This window comes from Halichoerus grypus, chromosome 1, assembly GCF_964656455.1.
Source record: "Halichoerus grypus chromosome 1, mHalGry1.hap1.1, whole genome shotgun sequence".
Taxonomy (NCBI): domain Eukaryota; kingdom Metazoa; phylum Chordata; class Mammalia; order Carnivora; family Phocidae; genus Halichoerus; species Halichoerus grypus.
The window spans coordinates 11627402-11649958 of NC_135712.1; the positions used below are offsets into that span (position 1 = coordinate 11627402).

The following is a 22557-nucleotide window of genomic DNA, read 5'->3' on the forward strand; positions in this document are numbered from 1 at the left end:
TCAAAGTGAAGTGTTTTTCTATACTCGATTACGTAGATGCTTTTTGATAATCTACGCATTTTCCTTTAAAAAAAGACCTATAAATGATACTAAAGCCACTGCTTTCCAAAACTGTTCAAAACAGACCACAGTATTGGGGCGCCTGGGTGGCTCAGTTGGTTAAGCAACTGCCTTCGGCTCAGGTCATGATCCTGGAGTCCCTGGATCGAGTCCCGCATCGGGCTCCCTGCTCAGCGAGGAGCCTGCTTCTCCCTCTGACCCTCCCCCCTCTCATGTACTCTTTCTCTCTCTCATTCTCGCTCTCTCAAATAAATAAATAAATCTTTAAAAAAAAAAAAAAACAGACCACAGTATTAAAAAAACTTTTAAAAACACACCTCTCACTAACCAGGAAAGGAGTTGGAAATAATGGCTAAAGATAAACATTCTACTGAATTAGGTTATTAGGTCTAATTCATAAGGCTGCCTAGTTGGAAATGTCTTAAACCCATTTTTATGCCTTTTTAAGCATACAGTACTATAATAATTATACTAAGAAAATGGATTACTATCCCTCCTAAGAGGCAGTGTCAATAATGACTGACATGAATAAAACTCCCACACACAAAAGCATCAAATACACTAACAGTTGGGATTTGTATCACTTCAGACTTGCCAAATCTTGAAAGCTGGTCATATTTCTGTGACCACTTTCCCCACCCCAAAAACTTCCTAAAGAAACACTTGGACATTATCCAGAAGGATCACCTAAATTTTTAATAAAATATCAGATGATTAATAAACACTAACTACCTAAAAGGTGCCTTTAATGTTTCAGTATAAGCAGCAGGTCCTTAATTACAAAGAAAATAGCTGCGGGTAGTTGTGAAATCCTGCCTTGGACAAAGCTCACTGCCACTCATGATCGAAGCCACTTCTTTCAACTTACACAGAAAAGCCTAACTCCCCAGGCAGAACAGCCCTTTCAGGTGCTACTCTTCTCCAGGGCAGCTGACCAGCCATGTGTTTCCCCCAAGAAGGGACAAACAAAAGCCCCGGTGTTTCTGCTGGGAGGGGAGGTGGGGAAGGTACGCTACCAGCAGCTTGTTTTTCAGAGAACCAAGTGCTCAGAAACAGAACAAGCACCTTCTTCTTCAATCACTGGTAAGCACTGCTAACAGCAGTAACATTGTTCTTCTTGTCAAATACCATCTATACAAGTCAAATCTCTGAGCCATATTCTGTTCCCTGGTGAACGAAGTTCAGACTGGTCTAACCCCTAACTTTTCTGGAACAGCAGGTAAGCTAGAGAGAAAACGACACTGTGCCCACAAGAGAGGTAGCAGGGAGCGGCCAGACACCAGCTCAAGGCTGACTTTTCTCAATTCTGTCTGCCTATGCTTCCTGAGACCATTCGGAAACCACTGCTGACAGTCCCCATCTCACTGGATACCATACCAGTCTGTGGGCAGGTTTAAGATTTTTCCAATTTAAACAAAAAACATCCAGAGACCAGCACCTGGTAAAGACTGGAAAAGGAAAAACAAATAAAACCAAAAATAGGTCAATTTAGTTTATGGAAAGATATACTATAATACAATGCAGCTAAATTTCACATTCTAGTCATCAACAGATTGTCACAGCCTTGAACTTTATTCTGTTAGGAGATAAATTATGCATTCCTAAAAATGGTTCCAAATAAAATATACAATATAAGTTCTGCATATTTTTTCTCTTTCCTTTAAATAAGTATTTCTAGAACAAAAATACAATGAACACTAACCAGAATTCATTTTCAGAAAAAATATACATGGAAAAATTTTTTCATCAGCTAAAATGAAACTTTTGAATTTATGTTTTTATATTACTAGGACTAAGCTGTTACACAAGTCAGGTAAATCCTGTTAAGGAAGAAATATGAGACAAGTAATAAAATAGGTACAGGAATAATAAAATATACAGGTTGGTTCGTTGGTAGTACATTTTTAAGAAAACAGTATTTCTATAATAAGAGTATTATTTGTGGAATGTATAAAGTGGTCCCCTAGTGGTGATGGGCAGTATAATAAATTTTGCCAAATCTCAAAACACAAGGGCATTCACTGTGAAACAGAGCACAAGCCCCTGCCCCTCCCCCCAAAGGAGAGAGCTTCCTTCTCAGAAAGTGTTGTTGAGTTTTGCACAAAATTAGAATACAATTTTGGTACTGTTTCATGTACCTGGATGAATTAAATTATAACTGAAGAATTAATCCAAATAGAGAAGTATACCTAAGTATTTGCTGTGTTTGAACTAGAAAGAGGAAAATAGGTAACACCAAATTGAATCAGCTATTAATCCCCCCCTTTAGGTAATATAATCAAAATATAATTAGTTATAATAACCAAATCCAACATCTCTTTTCTATTATCTAGGGTGACCATATAATTTATCTTCCAAACTAGGAAATTATTCTGGGACAATCTTTAAAATCCAGGACATATAGTCACTCTAGAAAGAGAGTCACCGTCATAAAAACCCAACCGAGAACAAGAAAAACAATTCCTAAAGCCATCAGGGCTCCAAGTCGTAACAAAATCAATGAGGCAAGGGGGCTAACAAAGGGTAGAAAAGTGACATGAAAAGTGACCAAACAACAATCTTTTTAGCTTTAGAGTCACTTTAAAAACCACACACTCGAAGGACAATCTGAACAGGCCAGCCCAGCACTGTCAGTGGTAGTAGGCTTGCCAGGTCTTGCTTCTATTCCGAGCCAATGAAAAATGTTCACCGTACCAGCTAGTAACTTAAGGATTATGGAACACATGGACACCTTTGAAAACTTACATATATGGGTGGCATGATCAAGAAAGCTGACAAGCTTTGAAGGGCTGGAGCCCAAGCTGTTACTTCCTAAATGCAGGATCTAAGCAAGTAACCATCTATGAGCCTCAACTGTCTCATCTGTAAAATGAAATCATCATCTGGCTACTAATGGCTTAGTAAGGAATAGCTGACATACAGAAAACACGTAAGATTGCCCAGTGCAATGAGCAGGTACTCAGCAAATGTTGCTTTACCTTCTACAACTTGTATGGACTAAAAGTTACGGTATCAGCTCCTTTCAAATTAAACTGTCAACTATATGCCAGACATATGAGGCTCCTTACAAAAGTTATTTACAGATAAAATATTAAATATTCAGTTCCCTCACAAATATTTTAAAGAGGCTCTCAACCATCTCATGAACAATTAGCTCCTATTGATGTCACTTCAAGTAAGATACAAAAAAAAAAACCAAATTTAGACAAAATTCTACTTACGGACTTTCATACACATTTTCACTTTTGTCATCTTGATTTAAGGTTCAGTAAAGCAAATTCCACTAGCAGAGTAGATTAATGGTGCATGATACAAAGTATATGTATGTATAAAGTCCTTCCTCAACCCATTGTTACTTTAAAAATGTAGAAATGGATATTGGTAGCAGTTTATCAGTGACACTTAAAAGCAAAATGAGGGTTTCTAATACAACTCCTATGAATTCCAGCCAGTTTTAAATTACAAGTGGAGCTAAAGTAACACTACATGTAATCATGATACAACAGTCCTTAAAACATGGAAGGAGTTTGCCCTTAAGGGCGCCTGGGTGACTCAGTTGTTAAGTGTCTGCCTTCAGCTCAGGTCATGATCCCAGGGTCCCGGGATTGAGCCCCACGTCGGGCTCCCTGCTCGGTGGGAAGCCTGCTTCTCCCTCTCCCACTCCCCCTGCTTGTGTTCCTGATCTTGCTATCTTTCTCTGTCAAATAAATAAATAAAATCTTCAAAAAAAAAAAAAAGGAGTTTGCCCTTAAATTTTTTTGGCAAAACATTTCTATTATACCTACAACCTCAGGTATTCAAATTTCTAAAAGTATGTAAGAAATGCATGAAACCCTGATTGAACTCAAATGGCATTTAAACCATATTCTGCGGATTTCTAGTCCCAGTGTATCATCACAGGGGTGGGAGGCAAGGCAGAGTCGGCAGGGATTTGAGCCTCCCTCCAGCAACCCTCTACCAACCAGATCAGCTCTACTTTTAGCAAAGTATTGGGGAGAGAAGGGGTTTAGGAGGATGGTTTCCCATGTAAGTAAACTATTTCTTCAAATAAAATTTTATTCACCTAAGAAAAATCATAAACTACCAGATTTATCATTTCATCCACATACACACATCCCTCGAGATCCACTCATTTTAACCTGCTTCTATCAATATATAAGTCTGGCTCACAATGTTCTGTGGTTTTTTGGTTTTTATTTTTTTAAAGTCTCAGAGAATGAAAATCTTTTGGGTATGGGGACAACTTTCAAACTATCACTGGTTTCAACTTTTATGTGGATTATACCAGATCATGTACATGGAACCAACTCCAAAACATTTTTGAGAGAACTGAAAATATGAGCAGAGACAGCAGCAGTGCCTATGTTTGCTTACAGGAGGTTGGTTGTCAAAGATAAGTGAGTTAAATGATGGAGATTAAAAAAACAACTGACACTTACTGACCCAAGTCCTAACACCTTATAGACCCTGTACCGAGAGTGCTGTGTGCCTTACTGTACTGCTCACAGCAATCACAGGATAAGTACAATTACTATGATCATCCTATAGATGAGAAAACAGAAACCAAGGAAGTAGTATAACTTGCCCCAGGACAGTTATTTGTATTTATATCAGGATCTGCACTCACATCTATGGGTCTAAATGGTTTCTGCCCTTGTAATCGCTAGGCAATACTACCTTCAGTGATAGGAACGAATAGAAAAGAAAAATAAACAGTATCAATTAATAAAAGATCATTCCGTATCATCCATGTTTAAAAATCTGTTCTTGTAGAAAAAATACTTGAGATGTATATATAACAAATGCTTACAAAATAGACTACAACAGTACATAGGACAAAATTCAACTGAGGTATTTATGTGTGATCATACGTATATGGATATATGGAAAGAGAAACTGAAGAAATCAAAACAAAAGAAGTCCCAGGCACAGGCTTCTTAGATAAGTAAACAAATAGAGCCGAAAAACCTTGATGAGTCAGCTCTAAGACCAGGGCTTATCCTGGTTCTCACCATCCAAACCCAAGGCTTGTGCCTTCATTCTCTGCCGTGTTAATCAGCTTTCACCAGAGAATAAAAAAATTAAATCTAGTGCCTTCTACACCTGACTCTGTTACCATGGGCTATATGAATCTACCCAAGTCAATCTTCCTTCACTTGCTAACTCCTCCATCCTTAACACATTAGGTTAAAAGAATCAGCAATGTATGATCTACAGATCAAAGAGTTCTCATAGTAAAATCTATGGACCACGGTTCTTATTAAGTGTTTCTAACCACCTACCATTGCTTGGGAATGTGAATAACTTGGCTCATATCCCTTAAACCTGTCTCACTCTCAGTATTCCCATCTCAAGGAAAGGCAACTCCATCCCCACTACTGCTCAAGTCCTGGCATCTGCTGGATCTACCTCAAAAAATATATCTAGAATCAGACCACTTGTCATTTCAACCTCTAGAACTCAGGTCCAAATCACCATCCCATCTCATCTAGTTAACCACTGCCCTCACCTCTTAACCTGTCTGCAAGCTTTGGCTCTTGGCCCACTGCAGGGCATTAATCAACACAGCAAGCAGTCACCCTTTTATTCACAATTCACAACGCACCAAACACACCTCTGGGCTTTGATATTTGCCGTTCCCTATGCAAGGTACACTCAGCACTCCCAGATTTTCACAAAACTTGCTCTCCTCTCATTTACATTTTTGTTCAAAAGGAACTCCCCTAAGCATCTCAGCCCTTCATCCTTTTTTTTTTTTTTTAATTTATTTACTTTATTTTAAAAAGTAATCTCTACACCCAACATGGGGCTTGAACTCAAGACCCCGAGATCAAGTTGGATGCTCTACCAACTGAGCCAGCCAGGAGCCCAATTCTGCTTTATTTTTTTCCCATAGCACTCAATACCTTCTAACATACTATAGAACTTACTTAGGTTTGTTTCCTCACTACCAGAATCTAACCTCCATAAGGGCAGAGATTCTTGTCTGTGCTGTTCAATGATGTGATCTGTGTCTAGAACAGTCTGGCACACAGTGTAGGCAAATGTTTGTTAAATAAAATGTTAATGATGAAGGACCCAACCGAGTGTGTTAAGCTTTCAATATCCTACACAATCCTCAAGAGCAGTTTTTAAGCAATTAAGTGATGGCAGAGTAAAAGGCCAAAAGGAAGTACAGAATTTCCTTCCCTACCAAAGTGATCTGCTACCATAAACAGTTTGGAGGCGGTGTGTGTGGAATGACAAGGCAAATCAAACCAGGCAAGAAGCCCTTTGTTCAGATAAAAATCTCAATGGGCCATTACAGTAAAAATTTATCCAGAGCCACTATCTCATCAGACCCACCCACCAGAAGAGTGGTCTACTTACTTCATTGTACTAACTCCATTTCAGAGTGTGCTCTAGATATTATTACCCCTGCAATTATCAACATCCACCTCACAGTGTGCAATGATACTCCAGCGCTTCTTGTATTATGGTTGTTTCCGTACAAAAGGCAGGTCAGTGTGGGCAAGCAGCACTTTCCTTCAGCCTACTCTATACAAGCCCAGGCCCTTGCTGATCTGAGCTTATGAAGACTCTCTCCCTCCTCCACCTCTCCATTACACTTGAAGCACTAAATGTTTCCACAAAACTGAGCGAGTTACTTTAAGAACCACCATATATCAACACTAGTGCCGGGCACCATTTCTACACTACATGTACCAGCTCATCCAATTTTCACAAAAACTCCAAGAGGCAGGCATGATAATTATCCCATTTATAGATGAGAAAACTGAGGACATATTAGATGATCACTAAGAATTCCAGGAACGTCCTCTGTGAAGGTGAAGAATGTATTCTTTTGACAACACTCCCCAGGAAGATACACATAAAAAAGCAGAAATAAACACAAGTCGGAAAAACATCTCATTGATAAAGAAGGAATAATGTGATTAGAAAAATCACCCTTTGCAGCCCCTAATGAATCAACAAAGTTTAACCCTATCACTCATCATGAGATCATACACAAATCCTAGGCAATGATTACAATGGATGCTAGAATCCTTACGTGAAAGGTTGAAGGGGAACTTTAAAATGCATGGATGAGGCTGACGGTATCTGCGCCCACCAAGAATGAATCTTCTCTAAAAGGCAGACAGATGTGCAACCTGATGTGACACTACACCCAGAATACTTACATGCTCTTGCAAAACAAAATCTGAAAACTATCCACATTTTTACCTGCCAGTTTACAGAAAATACCTGGATTAGATGAACACACAGAACACCAGGAAATGATCAACCAAATTCAGAAAGGAAGAAAGGGTGGGGAATCAATTACCGTAAAGACTCAAGGGGCCATCAAGTAAATGTAGCCCATGGATCTTGTCTAGATTCAGATTCAAGCAAACCAACTGGGGAGAAACATTTAAGACACTTCAGGGATTTGAACATGGGAGATGTTAACTGATTCAGAATCATCAACAGATGCTAAAGCCAGTAGAAGACTGAAGAATACTCAGTCTCAACTTTGTCACTCTATAAATCACTGACAACAAAAGGAAAAAAGGCAGTTTACAATGGAGCAATCCGGTGGGTATCACCTAAACCAAATGACTGCTTAACATCAATAGTGAGACAAACGGACATGCCTCCTGATGGGATACACGGACATCCCTATTTAATAATTATGTCAACAATGTTTAACCTATCTCTAATCATGAGAAAATCAACTAGACAAATCCAAATTGAGGGTTTCTGCAGACCAGTGGGCCTGGACTCTTCAAAGTGCTACTGTCATTAATGACAAAGCCCAGAGAATTGTTCTAGATCAAGGAGACTAAACAACTCAATGCATGATCCTTGACTGAATTCTGGATTAAAAAGCTCAAGAATATTAATGGAATAACGGGATAAATTTGAACATGTATGTATTGAACATTTTATAACAGTGCTGTATCAATGTCAGAATTGGGTAATGGTTATGTTGTGGTTAGGAAGAAAACTGCCCTTATTCCTAAAAAAGGCATGTCAAGATGTCTGCATCTCTCAAACAGTGCAGATAAAAAAAAAAAAAAAAGAACAAATATGGCAAATTCTAACATTCAGTGATCTAGGTGAAAAGTATGCAAGTGTTAACTGAACTGGTCTTGTAACTTTTCTAAAGAAAATAAAAAATACTCCAAGACAAAAACCAAGGGCAGTGGTGGGAGTGTAGATGAAGCAAGACTGGTAAATGCTGATCGGTTGTTGAAGGTGGCTGATGGGCACAGTATGGAGATTCATTAAACTATTTCCTTTAATGTGTGCCCAAGTCTGCATCTTAACTCTCACTTCTACAAAATGGGAAAAACGGGTATCTCAAGGCAACAACTAGATTGCTAAATAAAAAAGCCCTGTGGGAAAAAATGAAGCATTAAACAATTGTTATGCCTGTCAGTTCTTTCAGGGAAGGCTTGAAGATGACCTATAAAACAAACAAAAGCCTGCTGAACTGAATGCAAGCTAACATAACTCCCAAGATCTCTGCGCTTGTTCCTGCTCTTCTGCCCAGGTCAATGGCAATGGCCTCACTTAAGTCCCTCACTTAAGTCTCGGCCTCGCCTGAGCACTCTAACAGAAATGAAATTTGCCACATTGGTCACTCATCATGCTTTCTCTAGCATTTGCTAGTTTGTCTCCCTTACTAGAATGTACGCTCCAGGAAAGCTGGAACTTTGTCTTACAGTTTAGCACTATATTTCCCCCAAACATGGTAATGCTGGTTCTCTGTAGGCACTCAAAATAGATGTGAAATACTTCCGTCAATCTAAAGGGACTTTAACTCTACTACACCACTATGTTGTACACTCTTTTCACAGATATAGTGATGAAAAGTAGAGCTTCTAGGTTGAGACTGCCCTTGGAATGCTGGCCCAGCCATTTACTGAGCTGTGGGACCCTGAACACCTTTCTGCTTCAGTTTTTTCACTTGTAAAATGGAGATCACACTACCTAACCCTTAAGATGGCTGAGTATTCAAGGGGAAAATACATACACACACACACCCTGCTTAAACTACCCACTAAGGCTGAAAGTGTAAAACATAAGGTTTAGAGGTAGAACATGCAATCATGTCAACTCTGTGGTTCACCTTCATGTTTTCTGTACTTATCCTACTTGGTTCCAGTCTTATGTTCCTGGAAAAATCATTCCTAGAAGAACAGATGCCAAAATGTTTCTTGTTTTTCCATGTGACTGGGGCCAGAAAATGTAAACACAAGCCTTCTTGTAGACCAGATTTTAATTCTCCCAGAAGGCCAAGTCATAAATAGAGATCCTAAAAGTGGGATGTTTCCTCAAGCAGATATATTTTGGAAAATTTTTAAACTTTCTAATTTTCCTCAAGGTTTAGGGAATATAAGATTTTCAAGAAGTAAAAAATAAGACAACATGATAACCTGATCTGTATTTGGAAGGACTGGCAGAAATTATGGCCTGAATTGAACGTAAAAAGTAAACATAAAACTGAGGTATGATGTTACAGATTATGAATGCAGCTAGATTTTCCTCTTGCATTTCAACGACAGGACAAATAGACTGGTCTAAAAATCCAGAGAAACAGGATCACAACTGCTTTCCATGAATGTTAGAAGATAGGAAGATCCCGACGTTACAGGTTCCAATTATTTCATCCGAATCAGATAAAATATTGAATAAAGAAAATTCTGTTAGGACTCTTTCTTCACCTCAACCTTCTTAAAATGAATTTGCAAAAGCTCCTGGCCCTCAGTCCACACATGAGAACGGCCTTCCCGAGACCAGCAGCACTACTACAGACTCAAGATCGTCCCTGGTGGAAACCTGGTATCTCAGGTTTTCAAAATAGTATGCTTCACACAATTGCTTTCTCATATAATTGCTAACAAAAGAGAGGCCAAGTAGTATGCCAGCAAAAGAATGAAAATCAAAACAACATACTCCTGGGTCAGATACTTACTTAAGAGGGTCAACCAAATTTTTTAAAAGAACACTTAAGTACATCTTTCTATATGTAACATATGCCTGGCAAAGACCCTACCCTCAAATTTAGCTTTTCATTCAGCAACAGAAACTCACCTTGTATCTGAATCAAACCCAGAACTGAATGTTTTATATTCATAATTTACCCATCTAACCGAAGCAAACACTGCACACGGGTTCCCACACAAGGACCTTCCCAGTACCTGAAATCCAAGTGCAGCTAAGGTCTTGATCACCCCAGTGAGAATTTTCCCATACTGGACTACATCTACAGCAATCTGGCTATGATAGCTGCACTTGGGTTTCTTCAACGGACAAAATTCAAGCATTTTAACAGTAAGGGTAGTTGTCAACAAGAACGTTATAAAAACTAAACAAAGACATACCAGCATTTCTTGATTCTGGGGCAGAAGCAAGCAAATGCCAGTTTACGAGCACAGAGGGCTCCGGGTTGAGGTTTAAAGGTTTGGTTAAGTCCAAACTTTCACTTGCAATTCCATTTTTAAGGTTTCACCCACACCAGCCACTCCTGAAGTGTTCCCAAAGTGGGTAGGGATTCCCTTAACTAGGATGCCACAATCACAGTAAAAATGCTTCGGGGTGTGTGGGGGGGGGGGTGCACAATCAATTATACCCTGGACTTGAAAGGCTGGAAAGAACAAACTGAACCTGAGATTTTTTTCATTTGCAATTTGCTGTTATGTATATGAAGTGAGGATGGGGAAGTGAGAAAGACAAAAAAGGAAAGTCAGTCAAGGCAATAGCTTGGCTTCCACTCTATGGCAACATGAAGCCTAGTCAAAAATAAAAATATTCTATCCCTCCCTTGTTCTATACTCTGACTAGAAGAGCAACTACATTTTTTTCATGGTAATACTATGTTCCAAGGATCATGGGTCATATAAGCTAATGTGAACTTCAAAAAATTTCATTTTGTAGACAAGCAGTCTGCTCAGAACAGTATTTCAAGCCCCTAAGAGGTTAGTAAAATGGGTATAAACGAAATTGCACTAATGCGGGCTTTAAAATTAGCACTCATCCAGACATCAAAAAAAAAAAAAAGTGGACTATGAATACCAATTTCTGACAGTTTATATTACGTCATACTTTAGCCCTTGTGCTACTCTGAAGTCTGTACATACACTTTAGCCTATATGGACATACATAATTCAATAGTCCAAAACTAGAAACTAGTATTACTTTTAAGAATAGAACATGTTTGCCATTTACTAATTAACTATCAGTCCTATTGTAAACCAATGACCAATTAACAAAATGGGTTTTATCAACATATGAGCAGGAATTTCTGAAACCTAAATGCTAAAGAGGTCCAAAAGCAATCATGGACATCTTTAAAAAATGTCTAAAGCCAATTATCTAAATCAGAAATTATAAGGTGGTAGCATATCTGACCAACAGATTTATTTCATTTGGTCCATGATGCTTAAGTAATTTTTAGTTAGTTGCCAACATCTTAAAAATTGGATGTCCTAAAAAATCTGGATTTCTGGCTACGAACAGGAGAGAAAAGGATGAGCTGGTGAACCAGGCCCACCCTCCCAGGCAACAGACTGGGTGGGTAAGCACCAGCACCACCATCACACGTGTGCTTTCCACCCCGCAGCTCTTCCATCTCGCCACGGGCCCACCCAGCCCCTCACAGTCATGAATTAAAACACTCCAAACTATGACAAAGTATAATCTAAACTGAGGACAACCCTTCATACTTACCCAGTTTTAAAACATAATAGTTAAAAGAATTAACACACATCCTGGCTATTTCTCAGGCAACTTTGCTAAATAGCTTTTATTAACTCATGAATACATTTACAATTCACATTGCCATCTCCCAAACAGAATGAAAAGGACTTCAGTTACCAGCATTACTATTCCTCTTGGTCATATTCTTGTTTCTTCCTTTATACGCTCACACACACACATTTCTTAAGTCTGCTCCAAGTGGGGCCCAATACCTTATACAATCCCCAAGCCCATTATGCAACTTCAGGTAAAATAAAATAATCAGGTACCAAGTCACAAATTAAGCCTGAAATAAAGTTGGATTTAGAAGGCTGACAGTTAAGTAAACATCATCTCTTGTAGAAGGTCTTATCTTGGACTTGTTAGATCACAAGTCTTTCTGGCTTACAAAACAATTACTAAAAAAATTAAGCATATTAATGAAATATATACACTCCAGCAACATGTGCTGTAAAATAATACTGTTTTAATTCTTTATAAAAATAAAATCTATTACCAACAGGAATGGAACAAATTCTTAAAATCACCAATTAAAATAAAATATGTAGTTTTATAATCCACTGCTGCATCAAAAATGAAAAGTAGAATGCTAACGGAAAATGTATTCATGTATGTAGTGGCAGAAATCGATTAGGCTACCATCTATCTGCTACACCTGTCTTTCTTACTGAAAAGAGGTCATCCTTACAGCTTTAGCTTTGCCCATTAGGAATCAAACATTTACTAAATAAATTAAAATACTAAGTTTCCCCCTACACTTGCCTCAAATCACCTTAATAATTAACAGCCTATCTTAAGTAATTCTCTTTAGATTTTCCCTATTCTTCACTTTTCCCAACTTCTCACCTAAAACATACATTAAGTCTTACTTAAAGTACTAGTTATAATAAAGCTGGATGGGAGAGATAAACACAAAGACCAGACGCAAATAGTTTAGTTCTTGATGAGGAGTCCCAGTGCACAGCGCCTGGCAAAGGCCAGTAGTTGTTACTAAATGATAGACATCAGTCTAACAAAGAGGTCGTTCTAAGCTGGTGGAGTCCATGGGAACCCTCATATACACACTCTACATCTCTCTAGATGCAAAAACTTGCCCTTGCTTAATTAGCACACAAGCTATTATGTAGTATGACTCATGTTTACGACTTCAAATACTTATTGAGCAACTACTATACTCCAGGTTTGACTAAGGCTCAGATTCTGATAAAACAACTTACATATAAAAAAAATTTACCTTTTGGAGTCTCTTCATCATTAAGGTGGTAATAATGGAAAACTAGGCAATAGATGTTGGATAATTTGCCTGATATTACAAAGCTACTTTGGTGACATACTGAACACCTATAACGTCCAAGGTCATGTTACCACTTTATCTTCAGACTCTCCAATTTAGGGATCGCTCCCATTTTACAGCGAGGAAATGAAGATCCAGAAAAGTTAAGATCCCTAGGAGGTAGGTGCCAGGAACCAAAACCAGGTCGATCTGTCTCTAGCTCTTTCTAGTTTCCCAGTGTCAGTTCTTTTGTTTATTCCGACAATACACAACCAGTATCTTCTTTGAGGATCTTACATTCTTCTATTCATTTAGAAAACAAAAATCAGAGCACTTACTGAAGCAGAAGCTTTCATAACCAAAACAATCATATCCAAAAATAATAGGTAAAAAAATGAATTAAAGCTAAAGTAGGAAATCGAAATATCATACATACGTACCTTAAACATTTTATTTAAGTTTAACACATAAATGTACATTCATTTGCCAATCTTAATATGGGGTGAAAGCACTTGGAGAATGGGATCGATGATGAGGAGCTCCTTGCTGATTGAAGTTCCTTCTGCTTGATCTAAACCACACCTATAAATGCATCATCTACAATTTTCCATTTTCAGTTTCATTAAAGTGGAAAGCTTTAAAAAATCCTTGTAAAGCAGTCTACATACAGAATCCTTTGGGACTAATGCTCTTCTTCCTCCCAAACTTTTAGATATTGCAGCCATCTAATTCTACAGCCATTATTTTAGTAACTCACCTTTATCAAGTCTTTCCAAAGAATCCAACTTGGTTTTCAGGGAAAAAAAGTTTTGCACTCATTTCATCAGTTTACATGATATTTAAATAATTATTATTATTATTATTATTATAAAAACAAGATTACCTGCCATGAAATAGTCTTGGAAACCAGGACAACTTCTGTTAAGCATACACCCCCGCCCAGTGCAAGCCAAGTGCATGGACTTGAAAACAACTTACTAACACAAGAGGTCAGCATGCTATCACCCATAACGTTTCAGAGATGAAAGCAGAAATCCTCATAAGGTAGCTAAGTGAACATGGACATGTGCAATGCAGAGCAGAGGACAGAAATCAAACAGGCCCTCAAGAATTTGTAATCTAGCAAAGGAGATGAACATTCACCAATTAACTACAATACGAAAGTGATCCATGTGATAAGACACAGGAAAACACCATGCAAATCCAAAGGAAAGGTTATAGGTTACAGTCTGTACTCCTAACAGTGTAGGTACTCAATATTTTTTTTAATGTACTAAACGAGATAAAATGGACTTTAGGCAAGTTTTCACGTAGACCATGGGTAATATGGAGAGGAAGGGCATTCCAAGAAAAGCAGTATGACACAAGCACCAAAGAAAATGAAAGGCAATGGTATTTATGGGGATCTGCAACAGGTTGCTTACTCGATATATGGAAAGGAGAATGAAAGAAATTGAGAGATGAAGTTAAAAAAAAAAAAATTGGGGTCCCATCAGAGGTGGCCTTAGATGCCAGACTTCACTCTGAATGGCTTTGTGAAAACAAGAGGTGTGCTGGAATTTGGCAACAGTGTTGACAGGATCAACTATTACAGAAAGGTAATAAAGTAATCAGAAAGTCACCACTATACAATGCTTTGTATTATTTCCTTGCTAAAAATGAATCTCAACTGAAATCTCCATTTAATGGTCTTAAAGTATCTCAAGAACAGCTATTTCTGCATTCCAAGAAGCATCTTCACTACAGTCATTAACTATCCTCCCCTTGGCAGAGCGTTAGACCAGCTAAGAAACTGTAAGAATCAAGCTAGAAATATTAGTGGTTCAACCAGAGCAGAGAAGACTACATGGGATTGGGATAACAGGAATATAAGGAGTGGAATTTGTTCAGCCACAGGTGACAGAAGACAGAGAAGTCATAAACAGAGTAAAGTTAGACAAGTTTTAGGGTAGGCAACTCAAGTTTGAACCATATTGAGTTTGCAGTGCCAAGGGAACATCCAGGAGGCTATAACCAGCACACAGGAGAGAACAAAATGCCAGAGTTCTTAGCTTGTTACCAAAAAACAAAAACAAAAACAAAAACAAAAAACACAAAAAAAGGCAAATCATCCACATGAAGGTGAAAGGTATAATAATACAAGGAAGGAAAGGAAGGAATCAAAGCAGAAATGTCAGAAAACAGCACCATAAGAAGCTTAGAGAAATACTGAACCTACGAAATTATGTGTCTGTATATTCTAAATCAAGGGTCAAATTTCTTCTGTAACGGACAAGAGAACAAATATAAACAAATGAACAAAGTTATGTTCCAATACACCTACATTTATGGACTCTGAAACTTGAATCTCATGGAGTTTTCATGTCATAAATTATCCTCTTGATTTTTTTCTCCTACTACTTAAAAATGTAAAATCCTTTCTTAGCTCAAAAGCCATAAAATACAGGTGGCAGGTTTAAATTGGCCTGTGAGCCACCATTTGCCAACTCCTGCTGTAACACAACAACAAAGATGAGAGAAATGGATTAACTGTCCTTTTCCAAACTTGAGGGCAGTTTTTCCTTTAAATATATTAATAACTTACCAGATGTTCATTAAACTTGAATGATTTCCTTAAATTTGACTAATTCCTTAAATTTGATTCCGCTAAGAGGTAACTACATGTGTTGACAATAATCCCTGTTGGTTAAGAATACTGCCTTCCACTAAAAAGAGGTATTCTTTATCTTTAACAGAAAAATTACACTTGTACTACAAATACAGCAAAAGCACTGGATGAAAATTATTACCTTAGAGCTTGTCCCTCACTGCTTTCAAGCTCTTAGTTTTCTTTAAAGTGATTTTGTAATCTAAAGGTGAGAAGATTCAATAGCAGTCTGCATATAAATTCCTAGATTTAAAAAAAAAAACCTATAAACATCAGTAATGAATGTATGAGTCATGAATAACAATTAAGGGGAAAAAATCAGTGCAGAATGTCAACTTCTGACAAGCAGTCTTAATAAATACAAACCATGTCTGGTGAGGAAGGACTCCTTACCCCCAAGCCACTCCTTGTACCTTAGCTGTAGCTCAGGGGCAGGAACAGGACTCCTTCTTCAATCACTTGCTGCGGCAATGAGCTGTAACCCAAGAAAACTGTAATACCAAATGAGAGTGTAACATTGCCCACAAGGCTCAAGTCTTTCATTACTGGATAACTATTTTAAGTTGTCTGGTTTCAAGCAGACAAAACACAAAGGGTGATTATTAAAGATACAGGCTAAGCTGTTCAAGGAGGGCCCATGAGAAGAAAAGCACTAACTTAGCCATCTGACAGCTAGAACAAAGAGATTTCCTTTTGGACTTTAGTCTGCTACCATCTGAGAGCAAAAATGTCACTACTTCCTTGTTATCAAATGTTGCCAACAAGCGAAGCTACGATGACCTAGGTTTGGCTAGTCCCATACTTGAGTTTATCTACATCTCCAAAAGTTATCTACACTGTAAACATTTTGTAGGTATTACTTCCAGAAGATCCTACCTTGGATACAACTCTAGAACAAATACAAAACTTCTGCCAGTTCTTCCTAATCAAAAAGGCTTGAGTAAAGAAAAATACAAGACTCTTCACTGCACAGTCAGAAAACCTACGGCTTTCTACATTTCAAGAACTTGAATATCACTACACTTCTATTTCTAAACTTACAAAACCCAGGTTATAAATTAAACTCAGATTACAACATAAAACTCTTTACCTACAAAGAACTATTTCGATGAGTGATTTTGAAATTTAAAACATACTGTTTTTCAATGAAATTTAAAATAAGGAATATTAAACATAAAGTAACTGGTGAACTCTTTTAATGAAAAAGAACTCAAGATTTCCAAAGTACCTATCAGCTCTTTTATTCCTCTTAGGAAAATGTAATATACAAGAAGATATATAAATGCTATTTTATCAAACACATATGTATTCATTTAGCAATTAAGCTAGTTATTACTTAAACCATTAATCTTTAATTCCTCATGTAAAAATTCCTGAGTAGCAACTGAGAAAACTTCAGGAAAAAATATTTGCCCAGAGCTTTCACAACTCTAAATATGCCAACTCTGGGCAAACATACTAAGACATGGTAATTAAAATGTTCCTAAACTTAAAAAGTTCCTAAACTAAGTAACCACAGAATATAAATGTTCTGCATAGATCTTTTTTTCACCTCAAAATTCCTCTTCCTGAAGCCATCCTAAGAGTAAAAATTTTATACAGTTTACACAGCTTTTTCTAGGCTTCTCTACACAGTATGTGGCTTTATCATTCGTGTATTGGCAGTTCTGTCTTCTGCCTAACTGAAATTAAGTACCAATCTTTAAAATCTAATTTCAAGGTGAAATGAAGGGACATCAGCCACTTCCTCAGACTCTCCAGAGAAGGGTCCTCAGAAATCAGTGTCAGACCTTAACCACCAATGCATGACCCCTCTTCTCTCTACTTGAATGTTCCCACTACAAGAGGACAAGGTGGAGGTAAACAGAGAACTCTCCTCACAGGCACTTTGTTTGTTTTTCAGTTGTTAAAAAACTCCTCTGATATTATCTGATATAGGTGTAACACGACTCAAATCTTTTTATTCTGGAGACCCTTCTATAAATATGGTCTAAGAGTGGTCTAAGCAACAACCTTTTCAAATGGCTTTAGTCATCACCTCTGAAGGCCTAGTTTCACAACATCCATTACTTTACCATGTCCAATTTCAGAATTTAGCCACACTTTTACCTACTTTTCATACTAAATTAAAAGTTGAGAAGAAACAAAAATGAGACTTTTTGAAATACACACACTAAAACAAAATTCCAGCTAAATGGCACCTGCAAATAAATTTCTTCTTGGGAGGATTGGTAACTACATTCAGAAATGCATAAACTTGGAAATGCGACCAAAGCAGACTCATTTAACTCCCAGTTGCAAACTGAGAAAAACATAGCACTGGAAATTCAAGTGACTAATCAACACAAAATTGTACAGTTCAAGAAGGACTCATTCTGTATACTACACCCTGAAACCTTTCAACAGGAACCCCCACAGGTGACGGTGCTACAGCACAAGGGGTCTCCATATAAGACATGCTGATAGCCTCAATACAGTTTCTGCATTTTCAATTTAAAAATTCTTGCATGCTCCTTTTTAAGGAGCCCAGCTAGGGGTCAAAGGAAATAAAATAGGGAGAAGGGAGTAACACACTCCAAAGAGACCAGGAATGCTCTTCAGGCTTCTAGAGCACTACGAAAAAGAAGCACAAAGGAAGACACCTCTGGGAATCCAAACCAAAAATGCTGGAAAAACTCCCATCAGTTTCAACTTCCATGTCTGCTCTAAGAGTTGTCAACATAAGCCCATTTCCTCAATTCCAAGACACATCAGTGATTGGTTGGGGGTTAAACCATCCCTTTAAAGGGGTGTACACTTTATGATCTAAAAATATGAAAAACATGCCACTCGGAATTGAGGCGTCACTACACGCCTCCTGCAGACGAAACAAACCGCTACAGACTAGAACTGGGGTTCCCCAAGCCTCCCAAAGGTGTAGGAGCTCACAAGTGGGATTCTGCAATCACATAAACCTAATGTGAACTTTTTCATTCATTTTTCCCCCAAGTATTGATCCTATTTTAGAATCCAATTTTCTTAAGTTGAAAGCAAAATTGTTCAAAACCAGAAAGTCTGTTTGTTAGACAGTTACAACCTACTCCAAAACTAGTTTTATGAACAAAAACATAAAAGAGAGATAAGTTTTTGCTGTTGTTTAATCTGACTTTATTCAGGTCAAGAACTCTTCCACACAACTTCACCATTGTTACAATGTCTTATCTGTACCCAAGGAGGCCTCCTTCTCCAAGGAGAAGTTCACCTTGATTATCTGCTAATGGGTTGCCCCCTCCCCCCAGGGATTCCAAGGAAAGCATTGAATTATCATTTTCACCAAACTGCACTATGTGTGTCTTACCTGAACTAAAGTAAAAAATGTTTGCGCCACATACAGAGGCATACAAAAAAACAGGATACAAAGAAATACAAGTAACATGATAAAGCAAATACACTTAATCTGCCCGGAGCCCTGTTAACTAATCAATGTACTTGGCAGCTAGGCTAAAAACAAAGAGTGTGAACTTTTCATTTCAAAGGTTTATGGAATAAACAAATATTATGCCTATACTCTGACTAATGCTACCCGTTTCATCCCTAAAACAAGGTAAAATAAATTTCAATAACCACATTTCCCAGGCTCTATGGTATTGCCTAAAAAGCACAGGTTAAAGGGAGGGCTTAACCAATTTCTACATAATTAAAAATGTTTCCTTTTTAATAATGTGCTTCTGGTTTTTCCTTGTTCCTATTCTCCTTAAGCAGTAATATCTCAGAGTGGAGGGAGAAGAGCCAGAAAGGGGGAATACTCCAGAGGCTAAACAATACAATCTTATCTTCTCCCAAATTCTGGGAGAACAAGCTTGAGGACACAATGGCACGCCTGACCAGCCTCTCTAGACCTTATCAAGAGACACTAGTGTCCTCTCCCACTTTGTAGTGTGTGGTGACTCTAGCCCTTTCCTAACGCTCCGTGATCGCCAGTTTTTCTGTAGAGGCAGGTCCGTGATCCCAGGCTTAAATTTAAGTTCAACCAAACTTCATTGAATAGCTACTCCTCCAAATTGACCCAAACCGTGATTCTAGCGCCGTAGAAAGTTCTGCTTTGCAAAGTTCAGACATGGTGGAGTTATTTTTTTTTATCATACCTGGGCGGGGGAGGGAGGGGAGGGGAAGCACACACCACACTCTACGTTACCGAATTCACGGGAAGAATGGGGATTTCGGCGAAGGCTTGTGGAGTACCTGACCCAGAACAGAGGACGAAGAGCTGCCTCCGGGCCGCGGGGCCCTGTCCTCGGCCACACCATCACTTGCAACGAACGGGCTGCAGGTTCGCTTAGCATCCCTCCAAACCTGAAATCCCCTACCTCAAGATCAATCAAAAGCGGGGGAGAGAAAAGTTTCTTCCGGAAGGCGCAAAAAAGGCCACAACTTGGATGAATGAAACTGGGCTAAGGGCACCCGGAGCAGGATTTTCGCTGAAGTCAGAAAAAGAGAAGTCAAAGATTTTTTTTTAACGTGAGATCGGTTATAAGCGCCCGTGGTCCAGAAAACTGCACAAACACGCTGTGGAGAACGTTTTATTGAGCGCGGACGGCTCCGGGGCGGCCGGCGGGCGCTAGTGTGGAGGCGGAGCGGGCGGCGGCGGCGGCGGCAGCGGCGGGGCCGGCGACGAGGCAGCTTCGCTACGGCAGGCGCGGGGCCGGGCGCTCGCGCGTGTCCTCCCGCGGACCTTCCAGAGACTCCCGCGGCCGCCCCGCCCCCCGCCCGCCCCGCCGGCCGGCCGCGTGCGAGGCACACCCTCCCGCGGCCGCGCTCCCGCGCGGGCACACCCCCGCCTCCCGCGCGCACGCGGCCTCGCCGCGCCGGCCGGCCCACGCGCGCCCCCTCAGCGCGGACGCCCGCCGCCCGCCCGCGGCCCCGGCCTCCCCCCCCGGCCGCGCGGGGAGGGCGGGAGGCGACGGCCTAGCGGCTGGGGGTGAGGAGCGCCCGCGCGGGAAGGCGGGCTCTGGGGGGAAGGTCACTTACCCGCTGCATGGCTTTCAGGATCAAAGCCAGCTCGTAGCGGGGCATGCCCGGTCGCACCGCGCGCGGCTCCGGACCGAGCCAGCTCCCGGGACGCAGGAGGGGCGGGGACCGCGGGGGCCTGACGGACTGCTGGCCCGGAAGGCTCCTGGTCGGCGAAAGCACGCTCCGGCCGAGCGAGCCCGGGCTTTAAGGCTCTGGCAGCTGCGCAGACGGCCCGCCACGCCCCCCGGCGCGCCCCGCCTCCCGCGCGCCCCGCCCCGCTCCCTCTTAAGGCGGCCGCGCCGCGCCCCCTCGACAGTCCCTTTCCCCCAGGCGCGCCACCCCCGCCGGGACCCCTGGCCCCGCAGCCGCTGCGCGGGGGTGGCGCCGCGGGCTCGGCCAGGAGGGGCCAGCGCGGGCCGCACTCCGCCTCCGACCCTGCCGCCGCCGCTCCAGCTACCTACGGTTCTCGAACCAGCTGGAACTTTCCATGCCTCCGTCTCATTCTGGGCGGCGGGCGAGCGTGTGCCCTCGTGTGCGCGTGCGCTAAACAGTGCGGTCTTGTCCGTGCGCGCGCCCCTCGCCCGCGACTTGTCGGCGCGGGGGACCTTCTAAGGCGGCTACGCTCTTCCGGGTGGGGTCGCGGCCGGACCTGGGCTTTCCCCGCCCATGGTTGCGCAGGGGAGTTCCAGAACGTTCCGGCTAAGGACTGCGCTTCCGCGCGCAGGGGTTGCCCGGGACAGCCTGCCCTTCGCGCCCGCTGCCCACAGCCGTCCTCGCGCGGCTGCAGGTGCGGATTCCCGGGGCCCCTTCCCCGGCGAGGTGGGCGCAAGGCGCAGGCTGTGGGCCGCCGCGCGCGTGGTCGGGTCTGGCCCCATCCGTCGCCGGCTGCCTGACCTTGGCAGGCTCCTGAGAAATGGCATGTGAAGGGCACCTACTTCCCAGGGCCGCGATGCCTTTGAGTGAGCTGATGCACGTAAACCTGAGAACGATGCCTGCACACAGGCATCTGTTGTGTGAGCCCGGCCTGCCCCACGTGTAGTTGCCAAGGGCAGGCTAATACTTTGGCTCAAACCGATATCCTTTAAATGTTTGCTCAGCCTTCATTTAGAGGACCAGCTGAGAACTTGGAAAGCCCTTTAGTAATCGTATGGGAGCATGAGCGTGCCCTGGAGGGAGGAGAGTCCCGTGGTACATTCCCTTTACCCCCCAAACAGGCACATAGGGCTCACCTTTCCCTCCAGCCATGGGCTGTACTGTTCCTGGTAGGCGTTGTACAAAATGCATTTTCTCCAGCTCCACTCCTTAGAGACTGAGCCCCTGCAATTGTCGCCCCTGCATACGATGCTTGCCCTGTTAAAAGGGCCTGTAGGTGAAATGTTTGTCCTTTAAAGTGCTTTAACGCTAATAGGTAAAATTTACTGAGCACTTACTGTGTATCAGGCTCCACGCTAAGGCTTTTATATGCCTCTCCTAAAATTCTTACTTTGTGAGGCAAGTACTATTATTAACCCCCGCTTTAGGGATTCAAAAATACAGGCATGCAAAGGTTATGTAACCAGGCCCAGGTCAAACAGTAATAGAGATAAAATTTGGATCCAGACTATAGGAAGGCTGAACCCATACTTAGTCTAGCTTCTGGTTCTCTCCCACACGCAGATTAAAGTGCCAATAATATTATTCAGTAGATTTGCCATGTATCCCATGTAAACCAAGAATAGAGTCCCTTTGTCACCTTATCCGGAGACCTTGGTATTTCTCAGATCTTACTTCCCATCCCCCATCAAAGATAAAGATGATTTTTGAACACATCTATTCTGTGATATTTGGGTTTTAACATTTTCTA

General features: G+C 41.0%; 2 protein-coding genes across 3 annotated transcripts in view; both read right to left on the bottom strand.

Annotated features, from left to right (window-relative positions):
* The window catches only part of MRPS6 (mitochondrial ribosomal protein S6), a 64223-nt gene extending 43356 nt beyond the window's left edge, over positions 1–20867 (bottom strand). The window contains exon 1 of the mRNA XM_036080430.2: positions 20733–20867. Within this exon, the coding sequence (XP_035936323.1) occupies positions 20733–20777 (45 nt within the window). The 5' untranslated portion in view covers positions 20778–20867. The remainder of the gene's footprint in view (positions 1–20732) is intronic.
* The window catches only part of SLC5A3 (solute carrier family 5 member 3), a 33758-nt gene extending 12888 nt beyond the window's left edge, over positions 1–20870 (bottom strand). The window contains exon 1 of one of the 2 annotated variants that reach the window (XM_036080427.2): positions 20733–20870. The gene's annotated coding sequence lies outside the window, so the exon portion shown is untranslated. Of the gene's footprint in view, positions 1–15867; positions 20516–20732 lie in introns of those variants that run through there. The other variant, XM_036080428.2, reaches the window with a different exon arrangement.
* Between the last annotated feature and the right edge of the window lie 1687 nt (positions 20871–22557).